Source organism: Podarcis muralis, chromosome 7, assembly GCF_964188315.1.
Source record: "Podarcis muralis chromosome 7, rPodMur119.hap1.1, whole genome shotgun sequence".
In the NCBI taxonomy this organism is placed as follows: domain Eukaryota; kingdom Metazoa; phylum Chordata; class Lepidosauria; order Squamata; family Lacertidae; genus Podarcis; species Podarcis muralis.
Window position 1 is genome coordinate 20,632,111 of NC_135661.1, and position 15,525 is coordinate 20,647,635.

Consider the following 15,525-nt stretch of genomic DNA (forward strand, 5'->3'; position numbering starts at 1 on the left):
CTTCCGAACCCGGCGTCTTAAGGGCATCTGTTGGAAACAGGCCTTTTCTCTCGAACAGGGGAGTTGCTAAGCAACTCTGGAGAGGGGATTGGCAACGTCCCGTCAAGAGGAGCGTCGAGGCCATGATCCTGAGCTTCGGCACTGTGGTGCGCTGTAATGGGCTGTCTGTGGCCACCTGTTTCTGTCCACGTACGCTGTCGAGGGACAGAAGCTGGGGAGCAAAGATGACTGAAAGGGAGTTCCAATGCTTCCAATGAAGGGTCGTAGCTCAGTGGTTAGAGCATCTATCTATCTAGCATCTATCTGTTGGACTCTCAGGTCAAGGGCTGCAATCAGCTGCACGTAACTCGGCAGTAGAGCAGCTGCCTTCATGCAGAAGGCCCTGAGTTCAATCTACAGCGTCTCCAGATAGGTCTCCTGCCCAAAACCCTGGAGACCCACTGCCAGTAGTATTTGCAGCCCTGCATCAGTAGATGGTGGAGAAGTGGGCTATTGATGGCTATGGGACCACCTCTCCCGGTATGCCCCATGGAGGAGCTTAAGGTTCATAAATAGCAACACCCTAGAGGTCCCGGGCCCTAAGGAAGTCAGATTAGCCTCAGCCAGAGCCAGGGCCTTTTCAACACTGGCTCCGGCCTGGTGGAACATCTGTCTCATGAGACCAGGGCCCTGCAGGATCTGATTTCTTTCCGCAGGGCCTGTAAGACAGAGTTGTTCCACCTGGCCTTTGGCTTGGAATCAGCTTTATCGCCTCCCCCTCTTTCCTTTTTCCTTTCTCCTTCTGTGATGGAATTCCTATTTGGGGACTTCCCTGGCTTTTTTTCTGGCCCACGTAGAACCAGTCTGAATAGTTGGCCTTGGTGAAGACTTGACGTTTTCATCCCTAAAAAGTTTTTGATTTGAGTTTCCACTGAAATGAGACTGCATTTTAATGTTGTACTTTAATCTTGTTTTTAAGTCGTATTTTAATCAATTGTTTTTATACTTGGTGTTAGTCGCCCTGAGCCCAGTCTTGGCTGGGGAGGGCGGGGTATAACAAAAAATTTTTATCACTATTATTATTATTATTATTATTATTATTATTTCATAAGAGAAGGTCATAGCTCACTGATGGATTGACAATCACTGATGGATTGACTTCCTTCCATGAAGAGGGTGTCCCAGGTTCAGGACTGGGGTGTCCTCTGCCTGAAACCTTGAGGAGCCGCTGCCAGTCAGTGTTGACAATACCAAGACAGATGGATCAAGGGGTCTGACTCTGTATAAGCCTTGCTGGGTTCCTGTGGGAGGCGTGAGAGAGGCTTCTAAAATGGAGAACAGAGAGAGCTATGCATTGGAATTGACAGGCCTACGTTTAAAATTGATGGGTACAACTGACTTGGGTTGGTTGATTTCAGTGGGTGTATCCTTGAGCATCCTTTTAGTTGGAAACAACCCAGAGCAGCACATCTGCAACCCTGCCATGGCAAGGACACTAGTGAACTGGGTGGATTGAGGGTCTAACTTGAGGCAAGGGACTTTTCTTTGATCGTATGCCCTGCATTCCTCCTGCAAAAGTGTTCAGCAAACAACGGGAATAAATTGTTCAAAAACAGCAAACAAGCAAGCAAACAAACAATATAGAATTAATGGGTCATATCCAACTAACGCTGCACACACACCAAACATTTAAAGCATGTGCACACCCAAGAATCCTGGGAACTGTAGTTTGTTAAGGGAAATTGGCACTTGGAAAGGTAAACTACAGTTCTCAGGATTTTTTTTAGGAGGCTGCTGAGGAGATGGGCTTTAAATGTATAGTGCGTACACAGTCTAAGACCTACTCAGAGCAGACCCATTGAAATGAATGGACCTAAGTTAGTCATACAATCATCAAAGCAGAAGGGACCCCACGGATCATCTAGTCCAACCCCCTGCAATGCAGGAATATGTATCTGTCCCATACAGGAATTGAAACTGCCACATTGGGGTTATTAGCACCACGATCTAACCAACTGCCATATCCATTAACTTCAATGGACTTACTCTGAATAGGGCTAGCACTGAATGCAACCCCTTATTTTATTTTTAATGGGTCCACTGAACCTGGCCTTACCTGTCTTTGCTGTGCTCCGAGAGAAAGCCAGGAACAGGCCTGACCTCTACCCGTGAAAGGCTCTTAACCGGGTCTCGCTTGGGGAGCTCCGCAGAGGCTGAGCGAAAGGTGCTGAAGTCGTGGGTGCCCAGCAGGAAGGCCGCTGCCTCCTGCATGGCCAGCGGGTTCAGATGGCTGAAGGGAGACAGGGAAAAGACTCTGAGAACAGCGAAGGGACATAGAGAGCTGCTTCACAGAAGGCGACGGTTTCCCAAATGTGAGTCTCCGGCTGTTTTTGGACTACAACTCCCATCATCCCTAGCTAGCAGGACCAGTGGTCAGGGATGATGGGAAGTGTAGTCGAGAAACAGCTGGAAACCCAAGTTTGGCAAACCCTGAACTAGGCCAGCCTTACGCCAGCCTGGGGGTCCTCTGGTTGTGTTGGACAACTCCCATTACTGGGGCTGATGGGAGTTGTGGTCCTACACATTGAGAGGGCAGCAGGTCGAAGAACATCTCAAATTTGTTGTTGGACTACAACTCCCATCATCCCTGACCACTGGTCCTGCTAGCTGTGGATGCTGGGAGTCCAACAACAGCTGGGGACCCAAGTTTGAGAAGCACTGGCTTAGCGTTTGAGCATCTGCCTTGCAAGCAGAATGCTCCAGGTTCAATTCCTGGCATCTGCAGGCAGGGCTGGGAGAGTCTTCTGCCAGAAATTCTAAAAAGCAGCTGCCAGCCAGTGTAGACTGCACTGAGCTAAATGGGCCAGTGGTCTGGTTCTGTATAAGGCAGCTTCCTCTGTTCCTCTAGTGATTCTGCAGTATATAAATCAGCCTTAAATAAATAACTCAATAAATAGTAGGCACCCAGTGCCATTTATGTACCCAACTCCCTGACCTACAGGGACGCGGGTGGTGCTGTGGGTTAAACCACAGAGACTAGGGCTTGCCAATCGGAAGGTAGGCGGTTCAAATCCCCACGACAGGGTAAGCTCCCGTTGCTCGGTCCCTGCTCCTGCCAACCTAGCAGTTCGAAAGCACATCAAAGTGCAAGTAGATAAATAGGTACCACTCTGGTGGGAAGGTAAACAGCGTTTCTGTGCGCTGCTCTGGTTCGCCAGAAGCGGCTTCGTCATGCTGGCCACATGACCCGGAAGTTGTACGCCAGCTCCCTCGGCTAATAAAGCGAGATGAGCGCCGCAACCCCAGAGTCGTCCGCGACTGGACCTAATGGTCAGGGGTCCCTGTACCCTTTACCTACAGATCCTTCAGTGTCACAAGCTCACCCTCGATACGTTGCCCAGCAGCGGTTCCGCTCAAAGACAGGCAGCTCCAAATGGTGAGAGCACCCAGTCGCCACCCGGTAGACGTACGTCCTCGACCGGGCCGAGAAGCGGGCGTGGAAGGTGCTGGGGACACGACGAGCACCCAGGATGCTGTTGAGAGAAAGAAAGGAGGGTCCTTTTCCAAAATGTAGATGGGGAAGTGGGTGCGATTTAAATAACAAAGGTCTGGTTCCCAGGATCAGTTTGCATGAGCAGACGTCACGGCCTTATGTTCTAGAAGGTTTTGACCTTTAAAGCCCCATGCGTCCTAGGACCCTTGTACGTACGGGACCGCCTCTCCTCGTATGCCCCGCGGAGGACCTTGAGGTCCACAAATGACAACATTTTGGAGGTTCCAGGTCACAAGGTGGTTAGATTGGTCTCAACTAGGGCCAGGGCCTTTTCAGTACTGGCCCCGACTTGGTGGAACACTCTGTCGCAAGAGACCAGGGCCCTGCGGGACTTGACATCTTTCTGCAGGGCCTGCAAGACAGAGCTGTTCTGCCTGGCCTTTGGTTTGGACTCAGTCTGACCCTTATGTTTCCCTCCACTTATGGTTTTGATCTATGGGCTACTTTTAAAATGAGGCTGCATTTCAAATTGCATTTTAACCTGTATTTTAAACTGGGAGTTTTATTCCTATTACGTTTTTACTGCAATCTTACTGGTGTTAGCTGCCTTGAGCCTGGCTCTGGCCAGGGAGGGCGGGGTATAAATAAATTTTATTATTATTATTATTATTATTATTATTATTATTATTAGGGGGGTCTGCCATCCTCTTGCCATAAGGCTGCAACTGAGCCTTGTTAACTGCCTCAAATTTGTCCAGCCCACAAAGAGCACCATGCCCTGTGATTGGCTAGCAGTCTGGGAAGGCCCGTTGCTCAGGGGTAGAGCATCTGCCTTGCATGTAGAAGGCCTCAGGTCCAATCCTCAGCATCTCCAGGTAGCGCTGGAGGCACCCCCAGTCTGAAACCCTGGAGAGCAGACAATACTAAGCTAGCTGGGCCAAGCGTCCTAACAGGTTAGCTTCCTATGTCTGGGGGGTGGGAGTAGCTCAGTGATAGAGTACCTGCCCTGCCTGCCTGCCGAAGGTCCCAGGTCCAACCCCCAACTTCTCCAGGTAGGGCTGGGGAAACCACTCCTACCTGAAAGACTGGAGAGCTGCTGCCAGTCAGTGTGCGCACTGTGCTGAGGTAGGTGGGCCCATGTGCCTGACTCTGTGTAGGGCAGCTCTCCAGGCACCTAGGAAGGCCCAGCACTTTGCAGGTGTCAACGGTTAGCTGATCATCAGCACCTGCAAAGGCATGCCTTCATCTGTTCCCTGCCTGACACACATCTGCGTGCTGAAATTCCTTGCACAAACCCACACATAATGGAACACCAGGGGGGAATGAGTCCTGTCCTACCCTGACATGCTAGCTCTCTAAGTGCAGGGCACCACAGGGATCAACATGCAGCTGGCCCTGGATGTAGGGGGGTGGCCTCCTCAGCCACTAGCCTGGCGGCTTCCTCACGGCATCTTAGGATGCAGCCCGGCCCTAGACGGAGTCAAGTGTCGGAAGCAGCAGGGAAGGGGGGGGCAGGAAGAATGACCTAGTTTTCTTCTCTCTCTCTCTCTCTCCATCTGCTGCAGTGAAGCGATTACCAGCCATTTGAAAACAGCCATCGCAGACAGGATGAGACGTTCCTGGCCAGCCAGGTGTGCATTTGCTCAGGGTTCATCCACAGTGTGGACATTTGGATCCCATGCTGGGGTTAGGAATGCAGGAGCAAAGGATTCCTGAGCCTTGGATTGAGAGTTGGGCCCTCGGTCCAGCTAGCTCAGAACCTAAGAAGAGCCCTAAGGGATCAGGTCAGCAACCCATCGAATCCAGCATCCTGTTCTCACAGTAGCCGGCCAGATCCCTGTGGAAAGCCCATCAGCAGGAATCAAGCACAAGAGCCCTCTCCCGTCCTGCAGCTTCCAGCAACTAGTATTCAGAAGCATTGCAGCCTCCAGCTGTGAAACAAAATATCCTCCAAACATCTGGAAATGAAATATTACGCATGAGTATCAGCTGGCGGACGCGGGTGGCGCTGTGGGTAAAAGCCTCAGCGCCTAGGGCTTGCCGATCGAAAGGTCGGCGGTTCAAATCCCCGCGGCGGGGTGCGCTCCCGTTGTTCGGTCCCAGCGCCTGCCAACCTAGCAATTTGAAAGCACCCCCGGGTGCAAGTAGATAAATAGGGACCGCTTACTAGCGGGAAGGTAAACGGCGTTTCCGTGTGCGGCTCTGGCTCGCCAGAGCAGCGTTGTCACGCTGGCCACGTGACCCAGAAGTGTCTGCGGACAGCGCTGGCCCCCGGCCTCTTGAGTGAGATGCGCGCACAACCCTAGAGTCTGTCAAGACTGGCCCGTACGGGCAGGGGTACCTTTACCTATCAGCTGGCTCCCAGAGTTCCCTTGGAAGGGGGGTTGATTGATAAGCCAGTCTGGGAATTGAAGTTCTGTGAGGGGAATGGGGGCCTCCTAACAACTCTCAGCACCCTTAATGAACTACAACTCCCATCATGCTTTTGGCTGTTTAAAGTGGCATCACGGTGCTTTAAGTATATGGTGTGAATGTGGCCTAAGAAGGCTTCCAGCGGATCAGGCGAAGCAGAGGGATCCAGGCAGATGTTCCAGCCTTTCCTCTCCTTGCAAATGCCAGAAAAAGAAATTTTAAAAAAGCTTCCGCTGAGAGCAAACAGGTGGATAAGATTACTGGTCCCCCTTGGCTCGAATTGCCATGACAACAAAATGGCTCCCATGAAGGCCTCTCAGAGCACATGGATCGCAGCCACAAAACAGAACGAAGGCAGAGGAGAGCAGGGAGACGGACCATTAGGAGGAGAGGCAGCAGCGGCTGCTAAGCCCTGGCAGCCAGATTAGCTTCTGGGGAATAACAGGATCACTGGCCGTGTAAAATCCTTTTAGAGGAGATAAAGCACCAAGTTAACGCCGGCCAGGGATGGAGGGGACGAGGGCCCACTGAGGACATTGAGATCATAGTCTCAGTGTTGCCGACCTGTTGCAGGATGGGCAAGGAGAAAGGCTGCAGCTCGGTGGGAGAGCGTTTGCCTTGCAGGAAGAAAATTTGAGGGTCGATCCCTATCAACTCCGGGTAGGGCTAGGAGAGGCCCCCTTTCTGAAATCCTGGAGAGCTGCCGCCAGTCAATGTTGACAATTATTATTTGTTTAGGGCATTTGTGCTGGACTCTTGAGTCAGAAAGGCTCCCCAAGCAGCTTATATACCATCAAAGCAAGACGTGCCCTACTTGCAGGCTGGGATTCTTAAAATGCGAAACGAAGCATGACATGACGTCCAAGGGGAAAGCGACAGGGTCATCTAGTCCAGCCCGCTGCAACGCAGGAATCTCAACATGCGGTCCCCCATCCAATATGAAACCATACCGTACCCTGCTTAGCTTTGCAAATGTGCTAGCAGTTAACTAACCAGATGGCACAGTTTAGGGGCAAGGAGGTTCCAGATGGAGCTGGAGTTCTGGCAAACCTGATGGAATGAGCCTTCTGCTTTGTATTTCTTCCACTGGGGCAGCCTGGTGGAACGTTTGCTCCCCAGATGACAGTGGAACCCACACATGCAAAACTGAGCCCAGATGGGCCAAGGGTCTGGGGTTTGGTACAAGGCAGCTGCCTTCTGGGTTTCTATATCTTGGGAGAAGGCCATAGCTCCTTTGCCCCAGAAGGTCCTGGGTTCAGTCCCCAAAGGCACCTCCTAGGCAGGGCTGGAAAGATCCCCTGAAACCCTGGGGAACCGCTGCCAGCCAGTGTTGACAACACTGAACTTGGAGGAACGTCTTGAGGGGTGTGTGCAGCTGGGCATAGACTAGCTTGCTAGGCAGAGATGACCTTTGCACCCATCGCCCCACCCACTTTGGCCTCTGGCCCCACCCACCTCGGCACGTGGCCCCTGGCAAGTTGCCCAGAGAGAATGTGGCCCTGCTATGGAGCTGGGGGGCGCACTGGGACTCCCTAGAGCCTTGTTTTGACAGCCCCGAGCTAAAAGGGATTGGGAGGATCTGCCTGACATTTATTCTCCGTGACGCTTCCGAGCTGTTGTCATGGAATCCGTATTAACATGGGCACATAGCAAGCCTCAAGCACACCTACTCCTAAGAGAGACTGCTGCTGGCCAGGGGGGAGCACACAGATGGAGATCGTCTTTTGTTTTCATTAAGTTGTTACATAAATTGGCTCTCCCCCACCCACCCCAAAAAGGTGGGTACATTTCCACTGTGCCAAAGACTCAGGGTGGAGTGAGGATGACTCACCTTCTTCACCCCATGAGATCACAGTGTATAAATGGGGGGGGGGGTGGATTGGATTTTACCTTCAGGGAATGAGTTTTCACAGGTGGGCGGGGCTGCCCAGCTGCCCATCGCCTGATGATGTCGCCATGATGCTGGGCAGGGGGCTAGTTTTGGCCCACAAGGACTGCAGGGAGCTGTGCGCTGCACTTTGAAGCCATGATGATCAGCTGAACATCGGGGCTTTAAAATACAGGGGGTCGGCTTATGGTCGGGGTTGCAAGGCTTTGCAATCCTCCTTCATGTGAGTTGCAGCTACGGAACTCGCCCCTGCAAGAGACAGCAGCGACCTGCCACTTGGATGGCTTTAAAAAGAGGCCTGGACTGTTAAGTTTAATTGACAATGAAATGAGAATCTCTGCGTATTAGTGAAAAAGTTTCAATACAGGGAGATTCTACTGAAGCCTTAGAAAAGCAAACAGAGCACTCTGAACTCTTGCTGTGTAAAAGTTTGAACAATATTTTTATGGGGTCTGCACAATGATTTATTCCAAAAGGACTCAGTTCTTACGCTTCCAGTCGCTTCAAACTGCACAATATTAATATCTGCAATGTGGACAAATTCACAGAGGATAAAACTATCAACGGCTACTAGCCACCACAGTTGGAGGCAGTATGACAAAGTAAATTGCTGAGAATCAAAGGTGGGCAGATTGCTGCTTCAGGCTTCGCATGGGAGCATTGGGCTGGTCACTATGAGAATAGGATGCAGGATTAGATAGGACTGTACCTGCCTGCATTCGGCTGGCTCTCCTTATGCAGTTCAATGGCTGTGCTTGCAACCCCTCCTTTTGGCCTAGCTGCATCTTTACCTGTTAGTGGTTAGAACTAGACTAAAAAAGCCCAAAGGGCTTGGGATCCAAATACCTAAACTGAGCTTCGGCCTTATGCTCAGAAAGGGAGGCCCGGCTATTGCCCCGGCTGCTGGCTAGCTGGTGTCGACCCATGACAGGGCCTCCTCGGTGGTGGCTCCCCATTTTGTTTTGAAAGGCTTTCCCTGGGTGAGGTGCATCCCCTCTCCTCTGCCAGGAAGCTCACTGGGTGGCCTTGGGCCAGCTGCCATTTCTTAACCCAAACCACCTCATAGGGTTTCTGTGAGGAAAATGTGGGAACGGGCAGAAGTGTGCATGCCACCTCGAGCTCCTTGGAGGAAAAGTGGGATATAAATGTATTATCATTATTCATAATAATAATTCGCTATAGGAGAAATTTAAAAGCATTCCTGTTCGTTCGGGCATCTGATAGCTTATTGATATTGGCCATAGGGACCTTTAACTTAGCAACTTGAATGTTAAATGATATCTGCTGGATACCTCAGTTGGTAGAGCATGAGACTTCATCTCAGGGTTGGGGGTTCAAGCCCCACGTTGGGCAAAAGATTCCTGGATTGCAGGACCTTCGACTGTACAGTTCTATGTTCCGAGAGCTTTTGAAATGGTTTGAGTCCGTTTTTAAATGACCTTCATCGTTCTGATTCGTTTCACTTTAAATTGCGTTGTTCCAAGCCTTCAATGGTCGACAGCATTTAAAATGTTTCGAGCTGGTTTTCGGCTGGAAGAAACATGGATCCCGTAGGGCCAGAGCTTCTCCGAGATTTGGTGTGCAACATTAAGGACTATCAAAAAAACCGGCAGAGAGGAATTGAGAGAGAATTAAGAGCCTCGGATGTGAGATCTCCAGGCTGATAGTAGATTAAGACTGATGGACATTTGTTGGGGACTGAAACCGGGAAAGGGGGTGGGGGTGGAGTTTGGGAATCCAAAGGGTACATAATTATAATATGTTTTGTTTTTATTTTGTTTTGTTATTTGTATGAAAATTGGGGAATTCGTGGAAGGGAATTTGGGTCGACTTTAGAAAAAATGTTTTAAGAATGAGTATTGATGTATAAGTATTGATGTTTAAGTTTGGATAAGGCAAAATTGGTTTTTTAAAATGAACTAAATAGCAATAGGTTAAAAATTACGGATAAGGATTTGCTGAACTAACAATTTGAATTGGAATACAAGAAGGGGAGGTGCGAGGAGGTCAGGGAAATATGTTATTGAAAAATTAAGTATTGGGAACTTTGTGTGTTTTTAAACTTTTTTGCTTTTGCTTTTTTGATTCTTTTTTATTGTATTAAATTTGAAAACTTCAATAAATATCTTTTTAAAAAAAATGTTTCGAGCTGGTTTTTAAATTACAATTTTGCTTTGACCAATTTTCTTTTGAATTGCATTGTTTTTAATTTTGCAATGCTTGACGCGCTGGGAAGAAGGGTAGGACAGAAGCTGAAGAAATAAATAGCTGCTCCACCCTTGTTTCTTACCCTTAATGGCCTCGAGGGGGGATTGTCAAACAGAGACGCCAAGCATGGTTTGGTGCAAAGCATTGCCCCCACTCCCAGTCCTCAGTTTGGCCAGGGGTGGCGGCTTTGAATCCTTAAATTTGGAGCAGATTATGAGGCACACTGCACTCCCTTTGGCCGTTCGGAAGGGAGGGTGAGACATGCAGCTACACAGGTCTCCGAACCTCCCTAAGCAGAGGCCTCCAGCCCTCACTGCTGCAGCCAGCTTTGCAGTGGGAGAACAGAAAGCAAAGCAAAGCAAAGTGGGAGGGGGCGGCTCAGAGGTAAAAATTGGGGAGAAGAGTCAAGCCTAGGATCCCGTTTCCCTCTCCAAACTCTGTCGGCAAGAAGGGCTCTGAAAGTGCCTGGCTCCCCACCCACGTCTCCTCCTTCTGCCATCAGAAGAAGTAGTTTTCTCAGTGCGGGAATATTTAGAGAGAGGAGAGGCCTCTGTCGCTGGGCTCTTCTTGGCTGGTTTTCCTCTCAAATGCAAAGCAGCTGAGCTGTCTTCTGGTGTTAAGAGAAATATTTGCGTGCGGGACAGAGGGGTAGAGAGGCAGCCAGGAGAACAATAGGAGGAAGAAAACATGGCCTTCCATCCGGCATTGAGCCTGGAACTTCAGAGGTCTTAGCTGGTAGGCTGAGAAAGTTTTTCCTGCACCTGAGGCCAGGGCCCTCCATGACTTTCCATCTGGCCCTTGGGATGCTCCCCAGGCCACCCTCCCTCTCACTGACCCTGCTTTGCCTCCGGAAGGTATTGGCCTCATTGGGATGTGCTTGAACACAGTCTAGCCTCCTGCTTGCCTGGGTGGAAGGCAGAGATTGTGAAAAGCCAGCCTGCTCTGCAAGAGTAGCATCTACACCTGTTGCTCCGCCCACTTTTGCCCCTGGCCCCGCCCACCTGTGGCACGTGGCCCTTAAGAGGGCCGTACTGAAGGGAATGTGCCTATTGGTCTAAGAAAGGTTCCCCAATCCTTTCCAATTCAAGTGGAATAAGTTGCTAGCCCTCACTGTGAACACTTGCGTCCTTGGGGATGCACTTGCGGTGCAGGTAACAGCAGGGTTGGGGCCTAATGCTGGCTCTCTTCCAGATGCCCTCTTCTAAAAACAGTGCCTGAACATCTGGAGCCCAAAAGGAATGAGCACTTGGCAGTGCTATTTCCCCCACAGAGCTACAGTTAAATCCCAGAGCAGTTTAAGAACCCCTCTTTTCCCAGGGAACTCTGGGAAATGTAGTTCTGGGAGGGAGAGGATCTCCCAGCAACTCCCTTAACAAACTACAACTCCCAGGATTCTTTGGGGGAAGCCATGCCTGTTCAAAACAGTGCTGCAGTGCTATAAATACATGGTGTGAATGTGGCCTAGATCTACTAACAGGAATGGAGATGTCTAACTTAAGTCTATTTATTTTAATGGGTCTACTCTGAGTAAGAATCCGTTGGGTACACACCTCTATGAGCCTAAGCAACCTCGGCACTCAGGAACCTTAAAAAAACAACAAAACTTTAAACTTTTAGGGAAATTTAGTTTCAACTGGATGTTGAATAAACATGCAATTATTAATGGTTACAGTTGTGAATTTTATTGTGTTATTATTTTCCTTAGTGGGCTGTGCAAAACGCTATTCTGAATAATTCCTTTTTATAGGGTAGGGTAGAGAGCACTGGAGATGACTTTATGGAACCAAGCGGGGAGCGGTAGCCTGGAAAAATTCGGGAACCACTATTTTAAATATTTGCACTGTTACCTCATGAACAGGAGGTGTTAGATTCCGTGTTCCCCCAACCCTGGAGGAAAATTGGACAGTAAAAACGAAACAAACAAACAAAAAAGACTGACATCAGCCCAACAACCTGAATGTGATGCATCTGCCTCTGAGCCAAGTTGTGTTAAACAAAACAAGGATTAGGGTGGAAAAGCACACCCGGAGCCAGAGAGTTGGGGGTGCGGGAGGGGAGAGGGAAGATGGACGGGTCGACAATCAGAACTACTTGCTATTCTTTGTGCAAAGCAGGGGCCAGGCGCCAACTGGACTCTCTAATCGGCCTTCTGTTTCTTTCTTTCTTTTTAAAAAAACAAAAATAAAAAATTCAAGCCACCGGAAGGCAGACGAAAGCTCAGTGCCCCCCGCAACAGAGGCAGCAAACTCTCGCCTCCACTTTTTACGCAGCACTGTATCAGCACACATGACATTTTACCGCTTGCAGGAGGGCAGGTCTCTGCCCAGAGGGGCTTACAATCTTAAAAAATCCAGCATGGTCAGCCTGTACAGTCGTACCTCGGGTTAAGTACTTAATTCTTTCTGGAGGTCCGTACTTAACCTGAAACTGTTCTTAACCAGAAGCACCACTTTAGCTAATGGGGCCTCCTGCTGCGGCTGCACCGTAGGAGAACAATTTCTGTTCTCATCCTGAAGCAAAGTTCTTAACCTGAAGCACTATTTCTGGGTTAGCGGAGTCTGTAACCTTAAGCATATGTAACCTGAAGCATATGTAATCTGAGGTACTACTGTACTAGGGACTGAGCCTTTAGTGTGCCAGGGCCCTGCCCCACGGAGCTCCCTGCCACCAGAGGTTCGGCAGGAACGATTCCTGCCTTCTTTTAGACCAGTGGTTCCCAACCTTTTCGGTATGGTGGCCCACAAGCTTGGAGTCAGTTGGCAAGGTGACCCATCGATTTATTGTTTGTTGCATTTTCATCCAACTTTTTTTCTCCCAAGGAGCTCAAGGTGGCAAAAGTGGTTCTCCCCTTTCTCATTTAATCCCCACAAACAACGGCCTTGTGAGGTAGGCTAGGCTGAGAGGCAGTGACTGGCCCAACGCCACCCAGTTGAGAGCATCATGGCTGAATGGAGGATTTGAACCCTGTTCTCCAAGGTCCTGGCCCTACACTCCAATCACACTGGCTCCCCATTGACAGTAAGCCAAGGAAACAAGAAGTTGTAAGATACTGTATATGAATCCTACCAGCTAAGAATTACAAGCAATTATTTCAGGAGTTGCAGGGACGCGGGTGGCGCTGTGGGTAAAACCTCAGTGCCTAGGACTTGCCGATTGAAAGGTCGGCGGTTCAAATCCCCGCGGCGGGGTGAGCTCCCGTCTTTTGGTCCCAGCTCCTGCCCACCTAGCAGTTCGAAAGCACCCCTAAGTGCAAGTAGGTAAATAGGTACCGCTTTATAGCGGGAAGGTAAACGGTGTTTCCGTGTGCTGCGCTGGTGCTGGCTCGCCAGAGCAGCTTCGTCACGCTGGCCACGTGACCTGGAAGTGTCTCCGGACAGCGCTGGCCCCCGGCCTCTTAAGTGAGATGGGCGCACAACCCTAGAGTCGGACACGACTGGCCCGTACGGGCAGGGGTACCTTTACCTTTACCTTTATTTCAGGAGTTACAGTGGTACCTCAAGTTAAGTACTTAATTCGTTCCGGAGGTCCGTACTTAACCTGAAACTGTTCTTAACCTGAAGCACCACTTTAGCTAATGGGGCCTCCTGCTGCCGCCGCGCTGCCGGAGCACGATTTCTGTTCTCATCCTGAAGCAAAGTTCTTAACATGAAGCACTATTTCTGGGTTAGCGGAGTCTGTAACCTGAAGCGTATGTAACCTGAGGTACCACTGTACTGATAAAGCCTGCAACTGATTTACTTAGGCTTTGTAAAATACAGTATCTTACAACTTCGCAACCCACAGGTTGGGAAAGGCAGTATTAGACACCTCCTAAAAACTGTGATACCCTGTCAGGGCTTTGCAATTATTTACTTATTGCATTTGTATTCTGCCTTTTTCTCCAGTGAGCTCAAGGCAGTGCACAGAGTTGTCCTCCCCATTTTATCTGCACAACAACCCTGCTGCGAGGTCAGTTAGGCCAAAAGGCAGTCACTCCCAATGACTTTCAAAGCCAAGTGTGGATTCGAACCCTGGCCTCCCAGGTCCTAGTCTAGCGCTGTAACCATTGTACCACATAGGCTCTCAAATCCACTTTCATTTCTTCCTGCCAACCAGTCTCTACTGATGCTTTTATTTACAGTGGTACCTCGGGTTAAGAATTTAATTCGTTCTGGAGGTCTGTTCTTAACCTGAAACTGTTCTTAACCTGAAGCACCACTTTAGCTAATGGGGCCTCCTGCTGCCGCTGCGCCGCTGCTGCATGATTTCTGTTCTCATCCTGAAGCAAAGTTCTTAACCTGAGGTAATATTTCTGGGTTAGCGGAGTCTGTTACCTGAAGCGTATGTAACCTGAAGCGTATGTAACCCGAGGTACCACTGTATTTCAAAATCATTCTGCATGATGCACAAGGTCTTGCTGAGTTTTTATGAACGTGTGCTTTCAAATCCATCCATCCATCCATCCATCCATCCATCCATATCGCAGGAGCTCAGATACACACAAAACCCTGGCAAGGATCCCTCTCCCCCACCTCCAAAAGTCTTTGGAACAGTGGAGTCATTTCCCTGACTTAGCGGTGCCTCTGTCTAAGGGGGTGGTGAATCTACTTATGCAACATCTCAACAAAGGAGGGAGAAGAGCTGTACCGCAAGGAACGCGCACCCCTTGGGGAGCAGGGGAGCTGAAACTCAGGATTGTGTCCACGTTGCATGGGATCCATGACAACCGCTAGAATAGCATAACAGAAAATAAATGTCAAGAAGATCCTCTCATGCCTGTTTGCTCAGGGCTGTCAGAATAGAATAATAATAAGAAGAAGAGTTTGGATTTGATATCCCGCTTTATCACTACCCGAAGGAGTCTCAAAGCGGCTAACATTCTCCTTTCCCTTCCTCCCCCACAACAAACACTCTGTGAGGCGAGTGGGGCTAAGAGACTTCAGAGAAGTGTGACTAGCCCAAGGTCACCCAGCAGCTGCATGTGGAGGAGTGGAGACGCGAACCCGGTTCCCCAGATTACGAGTCCACCGCTCTTAATCACTACACCACACTGGGTGTATAAGGACCTCCCTACCCCACCCCCGCAATGGTCCCAAAGATGGCCAGCAGGAGCCTGGCAACACGCCGTGCAATCATTGAACAATCTCCAGCGCTGGGGAGCTGGCAACCTCAGGAGGGCAAAGGGGCCGACTTAACTAGAGCCGCTCCTGCATGCCTTCAAAGGGAAGGGCTGTAGCTGAGTGGTTAGAGCATCTGCTTTGCATGCAGAAGGTCCCAGGTTCAATCCCCAGTGTCCCCAGGAGGTAGGAATGGGAATTATCCCGTCCAAAATCCTGGAGAGCAGCTGCCAGTCTGTGTAGACCACAGGTCGGCAACCTAAGGCCCGCGGGCCAATTCCGGCCCGAACGAGTTCGGGATCCGGCCCAGAGCAGAAATCGCTGCATGGTTTTGATTCATATCATTCAGGCTGCGCCATTTTTTTCTCCGGAAATCACATCTGCGCATCCCAGATGCCGAAAATCACTTCCGCGCAGGCATGATTTTCGGCGTCTGGGCATGCGCAGAA

The 15,525-nt window shown here is 50.0% G+C and overlaps 1 protein-coding gene across 5 annotated transcripts in view; it reads right to left on the reverse strand.

The window, feature by feature from the left end:
- Window positions 1-15,525, reverse strand: part of PUSL1 (pseudouridine synthase like 1) — a 63,664-nt gene that overhangs the window by 29,249 nt on the left and 18,890 nt on the right. For 4 of the 5 annotated variants that reach the window (XM_028740837.2, XM_028740836.2, XM_028740838.2 and 1 more), the window contains 2 exons: window positions 3,363-3,512; window positions 2,096-2,269 (listed from right to left, as the gene is read on the reverse strand). In XM_028740837.2, the coding sequence (XP_028596670.2) occupies window positions 2,096-2,269; window positions 3,363-3,512 (324 nt within the window). The remainder of the gene's footprint in view (window positions 1-2,095; window positions 2,270-3,362; window positions 3,513-15,525) is intronic. The other variant, XM_028740839.2, reaches the window with a different exon arrangement.